This window comes from Schistocerca cancellata, chromosome 8 (genome assembly GCF_023864275.1).
Source record: "Schistocerca cancellata isolate TAMUIC-IGC-003103 chromosome 8, iqSchCanc2.1, whole genome shotgun sequence".
In the NCBI taxonomy this organism is placed as follows: domain Eukaryota; kingdom Metazoa; phylum Arthropoda; class Insecta; order Orthoptera; family Acrididae; genus Schistocerca; species Schistocerca cancellata.
Genome location: NC_064633.1, coordinates 461,387,672 through 461,402,934, shown reverse-complemented (window position 1 = coordinate 461,402,934; position 15,263 = coordinate 461,387,672). Strand labels below are relative to the sequence as shown.

Genomic DNA, 15,263 nt, shown 5'->3' with positions numbered 1-15,263 from the left:
AACTAGTCTCCAGACACTACTGGATGGATATAGTGTCCAGTTAGCATTGCCAACTTTTCTTTAATCTAGACCAATAGGCCTACCTAAGTAGAACCAAAATGCAGACAGAGCACTGAAAAAATAGGTACTAACCTCCATAAACCACAAGTTGCTTGCCAAAAGCCACTCACCCACCAGTTAATGCCCATCCTGAACTCTAAATACAAATAAAAAGAAAATTAACACAAGTTAAATCGTGTAGCATACTTCTTCAAAATAAAGAAAACTAAAACAGAATCAAGCAGCAACTTAAGTCAACTTGCTGTATTTCTGTGGTAGCAATGGTTTTTGGATTGTGTGTTTTAGATTTTGGCCTACTGTATAACACTATGCAACAATGTCCTGTAAATTACTGAGTGGGTAAAATGAAACTAATTGTAAACAAGTGAACATTGGTATTGGAGATATGGTCTCTCTATGCAACTAAATTGAATGCTGATTGTTTTGTGCCATGTGCATTTATCTTCTTTTTATTTGTGTAACATCTTCAGTTGCTCATATTACATGTTTGCTGTATCTGTATAGTAATTGTGTTATATAATGATTACAGATATGTTGTTGCCGTTTTTTGTTGGTCCTTGTTATGCAAGGAACGAATTTTGTGATACAAGTTTTGAAAGATTAAGTTAATATTTGGTCCTTCTTATGATTTTGTGAACTTTTTAATCTGTAGGCCTAGGTGTTGTCCTGGAGTTTTACTTAGTTGGCCTTTGCGCATCAGGATGTCTGATTTTTGGCATTTTTCAAATACATTTCAATTGAACACTTTATGTTCACTGTGTATTGGTTGTGTGTGTTTACTGTATATACTGTTGTTAACTGTCACTGTGTGTTTTTCATTCATCTAGAGAGAGAGAGAGAGAAAGAGAGAGAGAGAGTATGTGTGTACATACAGGTATTAGAATGAACAATTAAAACATAAAACTCCTAACATTGCAGGAAAGCTATACTTGCATAAAACCCTTCCAATGATCAGGAAAGTATTAAATTAAAATAAAAAAGTAACAAACCCCTTAGAAGTAGCCAACACATTTAACAATTTTTCACAGGTGTTGCTGATAATATGTTACAAGTGGGACCCACAGTATCGCTGTCACTGTATGTGCAGGACCTTTGTCTCTATTGCATCTCTACATCATGTGTGCACCACAGAGATCCAACTTCAGGGGGCTACACAGAGAATACATAACTGCACCCTGAATCATAGATTTCAGTGTTCTCTCACAAAACCTTAAGTCATGCACTTTTGTATACTCGGGACTATGCATCCATACCCAGAACTATACCTCCTTAACCAGTTACTCGTTGAACATTTCAAATTTTTAAGCTTTTTGTTTGATAATAAGTTAACTTGATTACACCACCTCTAGCTAAATTTCAGGAGAAAACTTAATACCTTAAATTTCTCAGCAGTGCCCCCTGGTGCGCAGACTGCACAGTTCTTTTGTGATTGTACAAAGTTTTGATTTTATCGCATCTATGCTATGGGTGTGTTGGTTACGGTTCAGCAGCATCCATCAGTAATGAGCTTGTTAGACACTGTCCATCATAGTGGTGTCCATTTGGCAACTGCAGCTTTCCATACAAGCCCTGTAGACAGCCTCCTAGTGGAAGCTGGTATCCCACCACTGAGGGCCAGAGACTAGCAAATCTTGAAAAATTCAATTGTCACTATCTTTCAGATGCCCAGCAGTTAGTGTTAGTTCACTTTTTCACAACCTATAGTTCAGATTGTTTATGAATCACCCTAAAATGGGTAGACTAGCTGAGATACAATTGGAAACCCTGTGCACAGACCTCAGACTTCCCTCTCTTGTCTGTGTATGCAGTGCCCCCCCCCCCCCCCCCCCCTCCCCCTCCTATGGTGTGTACCCAGTCTTATGGTTTTGATGGACCTTTTTTGTTGCCCTAAGAAAATGCTAATCCCACCATTCTCACGTGCCCGTTCTGCTCAGTTCTTCACAACCACCCAAACTCAACATGTATCTACACCTACGGATCAAAAGTCAATGGCAGGGTTGATTGTGCTTTTGGACATGCAAGGGGGCATGATAAGTATTCTCAGCCGTGTGTGTGCAGTGTATGCACTACAGAGTTGGTCACCATATCATGTGTTCGGAAATACGTCAAAATTCTTGCTGCAGAGAACACCCTTGTTTGTAGTGACTCCATGAGGTGCTTACAAGGCATATCTCAGTGTACCCCAGAAACTCTTTGGTCGCTGGCACTCGAGACCTATTAGTTGATCTACACAGCTCTAGAATTACAGTAACATTCATCTGAACACCGAGCCACATGAGTGTTCTGTGAAATGAACTCCCTGAAAACAAGATTAGCTGAAGGAGGAACCACAAGAGACAAACTTGAACATGGGCTACCTGGCGTAGACCTAAGACTGCAACTGCGACATCAACTTTTGAAAACCTGAGATCTGGAATGACAGGCTACTGTGATACTCAACAAGTTGAGAGGAATTTAGAGGACTACCAAGGCATGGCATACTTCTCCCAGGCATCTTGGAAAGATGCTGTCATATTGTGCTGACTGCATATTGGCCACACCAGGCATACTCAATATCTCCTTTTGTGTTCAGGGAACCCGTCTCAATGCAGCAGTGGTGGTCATCTCACAATAACCCATATTCCTGCAGTCTGTGACCTGGTGGTTGATCTGAGGTAAATCATTACTCTGTCTTTACCCCAGATGCTTGTTGACAGGCTGATAAAAGCTAACTGACACATGCCTCCTGAGGGGAAAGTGGATTTCATAATACAGTTTAATGTATCTCAACATTTGGTGTCGGGAGGGGGGGGGGGGGATGTAGGGTGGAGCGCATCTCACTGAGGTGTGTATGCCATGAGTGATCTCAGGCTAATTTCTACCTCCACACTGTTATACATTTTTTAAAATTTTTTGTGTATGTATTTTATTTATCTAACAGTTAAAGTTTCTTGACCTTCTAGTGTGTACGGTCTTGATTTTATCATTCCATTTTAGTTGTACTGTCTGTGATAACCCTTTTTGGAGAATACCTCAGTTTCCAGCTACACTTTTTAGTTGCCTGGGTTTTATCTCACTTTTAACCATCTTCCACAAACCCTGAAACAGTTATTTCTCCTTTCCATCATCATCTTTTTCTTCTTCTTTCCGTGACAACAGGCACAGTTCAGAATCAAAACCCTATTCACAGTTTTATTAATTACAGATTCTGTCTCTGTTAAATGTTAGCAGGATAGCCAGGCTAGTCAAAGACAGTTTAGCTCACCTAAAAGTGGAAAGTTGAATTCTTCACTTGCCACACAGATTTTGAATATGGGCAGCACTCAAGAACTCGCTGAACTGGAATGAATGAGACACGTAATTTTCTGATGTTCACATGAAAACACAACTTTATACAATGCGAATCAAGTGTGACCATAGTCCCTCATGATAAGTTAAAAGCTCCTTTGCATATAAACATCTGAGGCTAGTACTCAGGGTTGCAACTACCGTCACAAGTGAATACATCACAAGGCTGTAACAGACTGACACTCACTTCCTGACTTACTGCTACACACTGACACTGAATGCTGAAATGGGGTTCCCTGTACACCCTCGGTGCAGTCAGCAAATGGGCCACTTACTTCTTGCCCAGCAGTGCATCTATCTGCTTGAAAAGCACCTTTCTTTCAGCATTAAATTTCTAATAATGCTACCAGTTGGGATTATTTCTACTGCCTAATTTTTTTCTACAATAGATAAATTTTTGGAGAAATAATAAGCTTTGTTCCTGTAATAAATCTGGCTTCTATGATTTTTTAAAATAGAAATTGGAGTAGTCTTTGTTCCCCAGACTGAATTTCCTGTTGTCACTGTACCATTTAATGATATGTTAATTGCCTTGGAATTCGGGACATGTATCATTTTATAGCCAGAATATGGTGCTGAAATATCTAGATCCTCACTTATACCTGAAGGGCCGATAATCTGTTCAGATTTACTGTTTATTTATTTATTGTATGGCATGGCATTCTCAGTTAACAAATTTCTCTTTTTCAGAAATGCTTTTCTTGCCATTGACAGTCTGTATTTTATAGCCTCTCTGATGTGGCCATTGTCAGCTATTTTGCTGCCCATATAGTGCAACTCATCTATTACTTATAGTGGCTCATTTTGTAATCTTGTTCCCTGAGGAATAGCCAATTAGACTACATACCATTACCGTTGTTTTAATTTTGTTGGTGTTCATCTTTATAATCGCTTTTCAAAATGCTATCCTTAACATTAAAGTGCTCTTTCAGGTCCTTTGTTATCCCTGACAGAATAAAAATTTGTTTGGCAAACTTCAGAGTTTTTCTTCACCCTTAACCTTACGTCTCTTTCCAAATTTCTTCTTGCTTTTCTTTAGTACTTGGTCAGGTACAGATTCAGTGACACTGGGATTAGGCTATGGCCTAATGGATTAACATATCTTGACAATCTTCTAACAAATGGTCAAGGAAATGAGGATTATATGCAGATGTTTATCACATAACACACTTTATATATATATATTTTTTTCTGACATGTTCCGTGTCCTCGAGAACCATCTGATTTTTGGGTCTATGGAACAAAAATCTAATCTAATCTAATATAATCATAGAGTGACCAGACCAAATTCAGTCATGATTCTTATCTTCTGACAAATGGACACATGGTGATGTGATTGTGGTGTTCTTCCTCCTGTGCTCAGTATACTTACAATATGTCACCTTGGCTAAGCTGATGAAGAACCTTATTTTGATCTTTTTGCTACCCCTCATACACTCAAATGATAAAACAGCTGCAGGATTGACCTTGAAATCTATGAGAGAAATCTGATTTTACCGAAGATTTAATGACTTTGCTAGTCTAGACCACGGCCTCCAGTTTTCATCCGCAAAGTCCTGTGTCATGCACTTCTGTCGGCGTTGTACCATTCATCCGGACCCAGAACTTTACCTTCATGATGATCCACTCACTGTAGTGGAGACATATCGATTCTTAGGACTGGTTTTCGATGCTCGATTGATTGGCTTCCTCATCTTCGTCAGCTTAAGCAGAAGTGCTGGCAGTGCCTCAATGCCCTCCATTGCCTGAGTGACACCAATTGAGGTGCAGATCGCTCTAACCTGCTGCGGCTCTACAGCGCCCTTGTCCAATCCTGAATTGATGATGGGAGTGTGGTTTATGGTTTGGCAGCGCCCTCAGCGTTGCATTTACTTGACCCTGTGCACCACTGCAGGGTTTGACTAGTGACAGGAGCTTTTTGAACGAGTCCGGTGACCAGCCTACTGGTGGAGGCTGGGGTTCCTCCATTGCAGATCAGACGTGCACAACTGCTTGCCAGTTACACAGCACACATTCATAGTTCTCCTGAGTATCCGAATTACCATCTCCTTTTCCCGCCCGTGGCAGTCCATCTCCCGCATTGGTGGCCTGTGCCGGGGCTAATGATTGTGGTTCGCATGCGGTCCCTTCTCTCCTTCTCTTTACCATCTCTACTTGTGATCCGTTCACGTACGCCTCCATGGTGTACACCTCGGCCGCAGCTTCGTCTGGACCTGTCTACATCTACATCTACATTTATACTCCGCAAGCCACCCAACGGTGTGTGGCGGAGGGCACTTTACGTGCCACTGTCATTATCTCCCTTTCCTGTTCCAGTCGCGTATGGTTCGCGGGAAGAACGACTGTCTGAAAGCCTCTGTGCGCGCTCTAATCTCTCTAATTTTACATTCGTGATCTCCTCGGGAGGTATAAGTAGGGGGAAGCAATATATTCGATACCTCATCCAGAAACGCACCCTCTCGAAACCTGGCGAGCAAGCTACACCGCGATGCAGAGCGCCTCTCTTGCAGAGTCTGCCACTTGAGTTTGTTAAACATCTCGTCACTTGGCCCTAAGGACTCCATGAACCCTGCCACTCTCCGCTGTCACTTCCTCTTGATTCTTGATGTGTTCCAGGGCTCAGAAGTGGTTTACACCAGTGGCTCGATGGCTGATGTTCGCGTAGGCTTTGCCTTCGTTCATGGCGGCCATATTGAACAGCATTCCTTACCCGATGGCTGCAGTGTATTCACTGCAGAGCTGGTGGCCGTTTCTCGTGTATTTCAGTATCTCCGTTCATGCCCTGGGGAGTTTTTTCTTTTATATACTGACTCCTTGAGCAGCTTGAAAACTATCAACCAGTGCTACCCTCGTCATCCTTTGATAGCATTCATCCAGGAGTCCATGTATGCCCTGGAATGGTCCAGTCGTTCAGTGGTGTTCGTCTGGACCCCTGGTCACATCGGAATCCCAGGAAATGAACTTGTTAACAGGCTGGGCAAACAGGCTACATGGAAACCACTTCTGGAGATGGGCATTCCTGCAACTGACCTGTGTTCGTTATTACGCTGCAAGGTTTTTCAGCTTTTGGAGACGGAATGGCAAAATATCGGTATGCACAATGAACTAAGAGCCATTAAGGGGACCACGAATGTGTGGAAATCCTCGATGAGGGTCTCTCGCAGAGACTCCGTGGTTCTGTGCCGGCTCCACTTTGGCCATTCCTGGGTGACACACAGCTACCTCCTGCACCGTGAAGACCAACCTCAGTGTCAGTGCGGTGCCCGGTTGACAGTGGCCCATATTCTTCTGCTCTGTCCTTCTTTGGCTGCCCTACGACTTCATTTTCAGTCGCCAGACTCGTTATCATTGATTTTAGCAGAGAACGTCTGATTTGGTTTTACGTTTCATCTGTGAGGGTGGGTTTTATCATTCTGTATCAGTTTTAGTGCATGTCCATTGTCCCTTTGTGTCCTCCGCCCTAGTGCTTTTAGGGTGGAGGTTTTAATGTGTTGCTGGGTGGCTGGCTTTTCCTTTTTATTTTCGTGGTTGGCCAGCCACTGTAATCTGCTTCCTTGTTTTAATCTCTTCTAACTGTTTCTTGCATCTCTCTCTTGTTTTCTTGTCCTCTTTGGTTCCTTTTAGTGTTTGTTGCCTTTCCTTCGTTCTTGTGGTCTTTCCTTTTTTCTGTTTTGTGTTATATGTTTCGTCTGTTTTATTCTCACACTTTTGGCATTAAGAAACTTCCTGGCAGATTAAAACTGTGTGCCGGACCGAGACTCGAACTCAGGACCTTTGCCTTTCGCGGGCAAGTGCTCTACCAACTGAGCTACCCAAGCACGACTCATGCCCCGTCCTCACAGCTTTACTTCTGCCAGTACCTTGTCTCCAACCTTCCAAACTTTACAAAAGCTCTCCCGCGAACCTAGCAGAACTAGCACTCCTGAAAGAAAGGATATTGCAGAGACATGGCTTAGCCACAGCCTGGGGGATGTTTCGAGAATGAGATTTTCACCCTGCAGTGGAGTGTGCGCTGATATGAAACTTCCTGGCAGATTAAAACTGTGTGCTGGACTGAGACTCGAACTTCAGTCAGCTGAAAGTGGCCTCCAACTGGTTTATCTCCAGCATTGACATTACTGTCATTTGATCACTATCCCATCTATTTACCATTTACAGATCTATGTTGCCTGTACTTGCATACTGTTTTAAATACCCGAAAATACTGCTTATTACATCCATTTATGCTGTGGCATTAGTACAACACAAGAACTAAACCATTGGTTCAGGGGAAGATTTCTGTCCTTCTCATTCTGTATTGTCATTTTGAGTGTGGAGGACCTGACACACAGCCTAGTCCCTTAGAATGACGCTCATCATATCATCGGGGGCCATCACAAAGGCTTCCACCTTGAGCTGCCTTCACTCCTTCCACTATAGAATTGCGTTTTCTCCTGTCAGTTCCATGTAGTTGTTTCCTCTCAACATGCCTCCTTCCTGTGTGCCGACCTCCACCTTTCTAATGGTTCCATAAAAACCCTGTCCATATCACCCCTGCCAACTACCAACAGTATCTTCACTTTAATATTTCTTTGGCTCCCCCAAATGCACAGCTAATGGTAAATGTTATTTATTTGCATCATGTCTTGTACATGTTGAGTAAATCAGAGTCTGTATCGTAAGCAGTTTGTGAGGACCAGTTTGTCTGATAATGCACATTTTTACAGCTATATCTGTACTCCAGAAGCTTTGTACACTGCCGTAGAAATAATACCACCAGTTACAATGACATCAAATTGCAAAGGAATATTATCGAAGAAGGGGGAAAACGAATGGCAGAAGTATAACAAATATTTACAAAATGTACCACACTGTAAGCAGCATAATTTAATAGTGGTCGACTAAAAATGACAAATGAATCATACAACAGTGCCTAAGGTGTACATTTGACGTTAAACAAACTGTGTTACTCAGTGTTCATGGGTGTACTGGTGTGATACTGTTAGTTACGTATGACCATTCACCATGGCAAGGTCATATCACATCGGATGGGAAAATCAGTTTTTAATTGTCCTGAGGCCAGAAACTGCATAAAAAGCATCAATCACATTGGTTTTTAGTTGTCCTGAGGCCAAAAACCTCATAAAATGTATCAATCAAAATCAAATCGGATTATTAATTTCCATGTGACTGGCGCAAAACATCTACATCTACATCCATACTCCGCAAGCTACCTGATGGTGTGTGGCGGAGAGTTCCTTGAGTACCTCTATCGGTTCTCCCTTCTATTCCAGTTTCATACTGTTCGTGGAAAGGAGGATTGTCGGTATGCCTCTGTGTGGGCAGAGTCTTCCACTGGAGTTTATCTATCATTTCCGTAATGCTTTCACGATTACTAAATGATCCTGTAACGAAGCGCGCTGCTCTCCATTGGATCTTCTCTCTCTCTTCTATCAACCCTATCTGGTACGGATCCCACACTACTGAGCTGTATTCAAGCAGTGGGCGAACAAGCGTGCTGTAACCTACTTCCTTTGTTTTCGGATTGCATTTCCTTAGGATTCTTCCAATGAATCTCAGTCTGGCATCTACTTTACCGACGATCAACTTTATATGATCATTCCATTTTAAATCACTCCTAATGCGTACTCCCAGATAATTTATGGAATTAACTGCTCCCAGTTGCTGACCTGCTATTTTGTAGCTAAATGATAAGAGATCTTTCTTTCTGTGTATTCACAGCACATTACACTTGTCTGCATTGAGATTCAATTGCCATTCCCTGCACCATGCGTCAATTCGCTGCAGATCCTCCTGCATTTCAGTACAATTTTCCATTGTTACGACCTCTCGATATACCACAGCATCATCCTCAAAAAGCCGCAGTGAACTTCCGATGTCATCCACAAGGTCATTTATGTATATTGTGAATAGCAACGGTCCTACGACACTCCCCTGCAGCACACTTGAAATCCCTCGTACTTTGGAAGACTTCTCTCCATTGAGAATGACATGCTGTGTTCTGTTATCTAGGAACTCTTCAATCCAATCACACAATTGGTCTGATAGTCCATATGCTCTTACTTTGTTCAGTAAACGACTGTGGGGAACAGTGTTGAACGCCTTGCTGAAGTCAAGAAACACTGCATCTACCTGGGAACCCATATCTATGGCCCTCTGAGTCTCGTGGATGAATAGCGCGAGCTGGGTTTCAGACGATCGTCTTTTTCGAAACCCATGCTGATTCCTACAGAGTAGATTTCTAGTCTGCAGAAAAGTCATTATACTCAAACATAATAAGTGTTCCAAAATTCTACATGTTCAATACGCTGTCCACCATTTTCTGCAACAAGCTGAAATCAAGAAACAGCATGTTCTACAACTGATCAAAGTGTTTCCGGGGTCATGTTCAGAATGTGTTGTGTAATGTGTGCCTTCAATGCAGCTGAGTTTGCAGTGAGAACACTGAACACAACGACTTTCAGATAACCCCACAGCCAGAAGTCACACGGATCAAGATCAGGTGATCGGGACGGCGAGGCTGTAGGGAAATGGTGGCTGATAATTCTAGCATTTCCGAAATAGCACTTCAGCAGCTGCTTCATTGGATTTACAATGTTCGGAGGTGTGCCATCTTGCATAAAAATGATCCCATCCACACTGTTGGAGAGCTGGTATGACATAGTTGCACAAAAGACACTTGTAGCGCTTACCAGTGACAGTACAGGTAATAGGACCGGAAGCACTTGCCTCTTCGAACAAATATGTCCCTAATATGAGCAAGAAATTCTAAAGCAAAGGTCTCTCTTGCTGGCAGTTCAACAGGAAGCAGCTCTTGCACATGGATAATTTCGAATGAGTGGCAAAGGAGGATATTTCGTAGGATTTTGTGCACCATGCTCACGGGTATGTCCAGTGTTCGGGCAGTTCATGTACTACACGTTTGCATACCACCAGTCATCTCCTCCTGCATTGCTGTGGCTGCTGCTTTCACTGACATAGAATCAGTTGGTTTCCTCCCTCTACCAGGTTGCACACCATAAGAACCCGCGTTTTCGAATTTGCGAATAATTTTCTCCAGAGCCATGGCAGTCATTGGACCAACGACTTTTTTCAAACCCTTCAGTGTCCCGAACTTCCGCAGAGTGATATGTACACAGTCATCATTTTTGTAATACAGCTTTACAAGCTGAGCATGATTCTGCATTGAGACAGTCATGGCGAATGTCGCAGACACGAAAGGAGGTAAAGTTGTGTACCCGGCATGTTTATACCAACTTCAGTGGGTCGTGCACAAGACAGGTGTTTCCATTTTTCCTATTCTGACACAGGCAGCGCCATCTATTGATCAATTTTCGAACTATTCTTTTTCATCTGTAATGCATTTTCCCCCTTCTCCGATAATATTCCATTGCAATTTGATGTTATTCTGACCAGTGGTGTTATTTCTACAGCGTTACAAAAGTTTAACTTTTTATTATAATAACCCTGTATTACCCTCATTCTATTCCATTCACATGTGATACTTGGTAAGCGAGAATTGTTTCATATTCCTGAAAAGCCCTCCATAGCAAGTGTGTGTGGTCAGGTTCCTTCCTACCTGCCAAACTGTAATTAACAAATTCTGTGCCTTAGACACAACATTTTACAGCTCTGAATTTATTAGAATGGGTGCTGAACCTACAAAGTTCACTGTTTAACCTTGTAGTTTTTTAGTGCTTCCAGTTCTACCCAACACATACTCAACATAAAGATTTCTGCAGAATATGGAGGATGTCACTTTACAAACAAGTAAGAAAAGTGAAATTTGTCAGAAATTTTTATTTTTTAAGGTATATTGCTAAACAACAGACATATTGCTTAGTAATCATAATGTTTGAAATGAAATGAAAATTCAGTTATTTACTTGCAAATTATTGCATTATTTACAGATGGGCAAGTGTGCCACTTGGATAATAACACAATAATAAACTTGACTTGTCTTCCTTGCTTCAAGTTTTTGCAGTAATAGTTTTTTCACATCTTCCCCTTCATGAATGACTCTGTCAGTGTTCCCATTCGCTCTATATTTGGTTAATGTCAGGGAAACTATCTCCTAATTCCATTAACAAATCTTTTAAGAAACCCAGACTTGTTGTTACTCTGTAGCCAAATGTACTCTGTCACTATAGAGTCTCCTCTGGATTTACTTTTTGCAAATCTGTGAGGGGGGGGGGGGGGGGAGAGAGGGGGAGAGAGAGAGAGAGAGAGAGAGAGAGAGAGAGAGAGAGAGAGAGTTTACAAAGACTTAATTTTTTCAATAATCATTTCATCTGCTGTATGTTATGCCCTCTTTTATTATCTCATATTCAGCCAGCATGTATCTTGTCTTTTTCACAGTACTGAAACTGGTTTCTTTATTGCTCTCCCATCACTGCTTACTCACCAGTCAGTGAACCTTTCTGGTGCAATGCATGCAAGTTCAAGTTTCACTTTACTCTGTGTACAGCATCGATTTAGTGTAAAATTACATAGGCCTGTGCAAAATGTTTGGGACATACGATAATATTGATCTTATTGAGTGGCTAGGTACTTAAAGGGCATGGCATGTGCTATTTCAGTAATAATGTGAAAAATTCGGTTATCACAGATGAGTACACAGTCGATAAAATAATCCCAAACAGTATGTTCATTCTGAGCAGATGGTTTTAGTAAATAGATGTGTTCTTTTGGTTGATTTTTTTTGTCAGAAGTTGTGGAATGTTTCATTCAAATGCCTTATTGTGTTTTAAAATATTGTTTTCATGTTGTAGGTGGAAACATCACTGTAGATAGCCACAGAAATATGAGCTGGCTTCGCAGTAGCCCTCTGCGGGCTAGCTTTAGCAAGCGGAGACAGTCCAATTCTCCTCCTAAGGACTGTGATCCTGTTGCATGCTATGATACTTTCTGTAAGCATTGGCAGCAGGTTGCTGATATCATTGAACGTACACAGGTGAGTGTACACTCTCTTCTTTTTTAACAAATTTTCTTGGTATATCCAACATCTTTCACTTAGCTGGAACCAGAATCTCCCACCACCCATTTTTTTATTGCAGATTATTTTACAAGTAGCTGTCAAAAGGACTGAAGGTACTAGATATTGTTGTGACTTCGTAAATGAAAAACACAGATTGTGTTTGTTCTACAGAAAGATTGTTTAAATGCAACAATGTGGGCATGATCACATGCATAGGGTTGCATGGGCATTTGATTGTAGCAGACCATTTCATGACTAGCAGTTTTACTACAAACATAAATATCATGTCAGCTAAAAGACTGTTGAGTGATGCAAAAAAAGTTTTCATTTTCATTAGTAGTAGGCCTGTTACAAGCTTCACACTTCTGTGGAACAGTATGTGTTGTATGTTAATAGATATTTAATAAATAAAATGCGTGCTTTGCTTACTACATTATGTTTGTTCCATTTGTGACCATGAAATTAAATGTGTATTAGAACATTTCAGAGTTGAATGAATAAAACTGTGGGCACAAATAGGTATGTTTTTCACAGTGAGCAGATCAGCTGCAGTCACTGGGAAGCTAAGTGGCACTGTATAGGTTTATAGCACCTTGATTATATGTTCAACCCTTTTGCCATTCAGTTAAATATTTGAGAACATAAAAGGATTACTATGAGCAAAATAAACCAATTATTCGCACACATAGTCAAAGCAGAATATGCAGGAGAAAATCATCATGATACATCTTGCTTGCCAAGGCTTCCATAACATAAAATGTCTTGTTAGCATGGTTTTGGCAGAAAAAGCAGTCACTTCTTACATATAGGTGACACATTTTATACACAACCACTGAGATACTTTGGGTGTTGTAAGGGATCTTCCCAGAAAGGATCAACCTGTACAGTAACAAAAACCAACACTGCCCACAGAACAAGGGACACAATGGTTAAGGCACTGGATTCTCATTCAGGTGGAGTGATGTACAAGTTTGTTTGGCTGTCCTTACTGAGGTGTTATGTGGTTTTGCGAAATTAAGGGAAATGCCAGAGTGGCTATCTTGTGAACAACATGACCAATAACCTTGCCCATTCTATTCTGATCCAGCTTGTTTTTCCATCATAACTTATTACCTCGTCATTGATGAGGTGTTAACCCTAATCTTCCTTCCATATTCTACATTTTTAATCTTTCAGAGCTGTATAAGTATCTGCCTGATGTTGCCAACATAGATTTTAATTTGTATTCCACCTTTATGCAAGTATTTTGCATTCCAACAATTTTGTGAAAACATCCAGAAAATGGACAACATGAGTTCAGTTTTTGGCTAATATTGGTGCACCATCACCATCACCATCACTAGCACAATCTCTACATGTCTGAGTTCATCTTAAATATGTTTTTAAAAATACTTTACGTTAGCATTTATCCTTGCAGTAGAAAGCTGAAAAACATTAAACTAGCAGAGGGAAAGATGGCTTGATCAATTCTTTCTTCAAGAGGCACAACTCAAAATACTACTGTTAGAGACTCATAAAATAAATTAAAAAATACTTGTTACTTATTTATTTTGTCTGTGTTTTTGCCTCTTTAAGGTTAGTACTGGCTAGCCCAGTGACTTTAATAAATTCCTGAATGGAGACTTTCAACTAGAAGTCTGAAAAATACTTTTTTATTATGTTTATATGAAACAGTTCATCTTCAGCCTGCTTTCATATGGTCATTAGCCATTTATAGAGGTCTGCGTGGATATGAAAAATGCTATTCGCATTCACAAGTTTCACATCCACATTTGCAGATGTTTGAAGGTAACCATGACAAAAAGTACACCGTCAATCTTGTCAGCAAAGTCATTAAATTGACTTCTTAATATGGCACAGTTCTTATTGATGTAGAGACCAGAGGGTAAGATGCAATGAGGGTGATGGAGAAGGAGTTGTCTGGAGCACTCATTGCAGTGGCTTGGAGACTGTGTGGTTGGTGACTACGAGTATGAAGTCAGTGATCATGTAAACTATGGTAAACAGATAACAAGGCACCATTGTACAGGTCCATTTAATTTTTCACAACAAGTTACAAAGCTCCAAAGTGTGCTTGCTCATTTCATTGTTCACAAAGAGTGACAGTGCTCCATGAGCTGTATTATAGCTGGCCACTCACCTGGCCACTACATCCACCAGAATTACCACTGTGTCCTGTGAGTGGCCTAGTGGTTGGTCCACGGGCATTTTCTCATAAGAATTGCCAGTTTTTGCTATGCTGCGCGCACAGCACTACAGCGGCGCTGTCATCACAGAACTACTATTTTTGTGCATGATCACAGTGGCTAGACACATCTACATGTGCACCACCTGCCATCAGTCACATGATTATGTTCATATAAATCCACCTGCCTTTGTAAGTTTTGACAAGACCACTAGCAGTCAGTTGGTTCTCCACTCTAGGCACTTATGCCAACAACCTGTGCAGTTATGCCAACAACCTGTGCCCCATCATTCAGAGTCTCGTCGTCTGCCTCGTATGTTGCTGGTATCACTGTGTCCTTGGGTCTCCATCAGTCGAGTCATTGTTTCCATTGGTTCCAGACACCAGCTGATGTCATCTCTGATTCATTGGCTCTCCACCATGCACTCCATTGGTATCTTTGCTTACCATGCAGTGTTGCTGGGTGAATATGTTCCTCCCAGCTCACACAGGTGCCGCTTGTCAGCTATTAGCCTCACCACATACAGGTGGCGACTGCTGATAGAGTGCTGCCTTATCAGCAGTTGCCAATGCCTGTCAGTGCCTGCCCCTGCTGGCTAATAAGATTACAGAAGCTGCCAGTCTTGCAGGGCACCAGTCATGCCCCTCATCATTGCAGCTTCAATCGCTGGATGTCTGCTGATGTCACCCATATCACCCCCAGCTGTCGCCACC

The 15,263-nt window shown here is 41.5% G+C and overlaps 1 protein-coding gene across 3 annotated transcripts in view; it reads left to right on the top strand.

Annotated features, from left to right (window-relative positions):
• The window catches only part of LOC126095246 (FHIP family protein AGAP011705), a 223,759-nt gene that overhangs the window by 10,815 nt on the left and 197,681 nt on the right, over nucleotides 1–15,263 (top strand). For all 3 annotated transcript variants that reach the window (XM_049909998.1, XM_049909999.1, XM_049909997.1), the window contains exon 2: nucleotides 12,159–12,340. In XM_049909998.1, coding sequence (XP_049765955.1) covers nucleotides 12,191–12,340 — 150 coding nt within the window. In that variant the 5' untranslated portion in view covers nucleotides 12,159–12,190. The remainder of the gene's footprint in view (nucleotides 1–12,158; nucleotides 12,341–15,263) is intronic.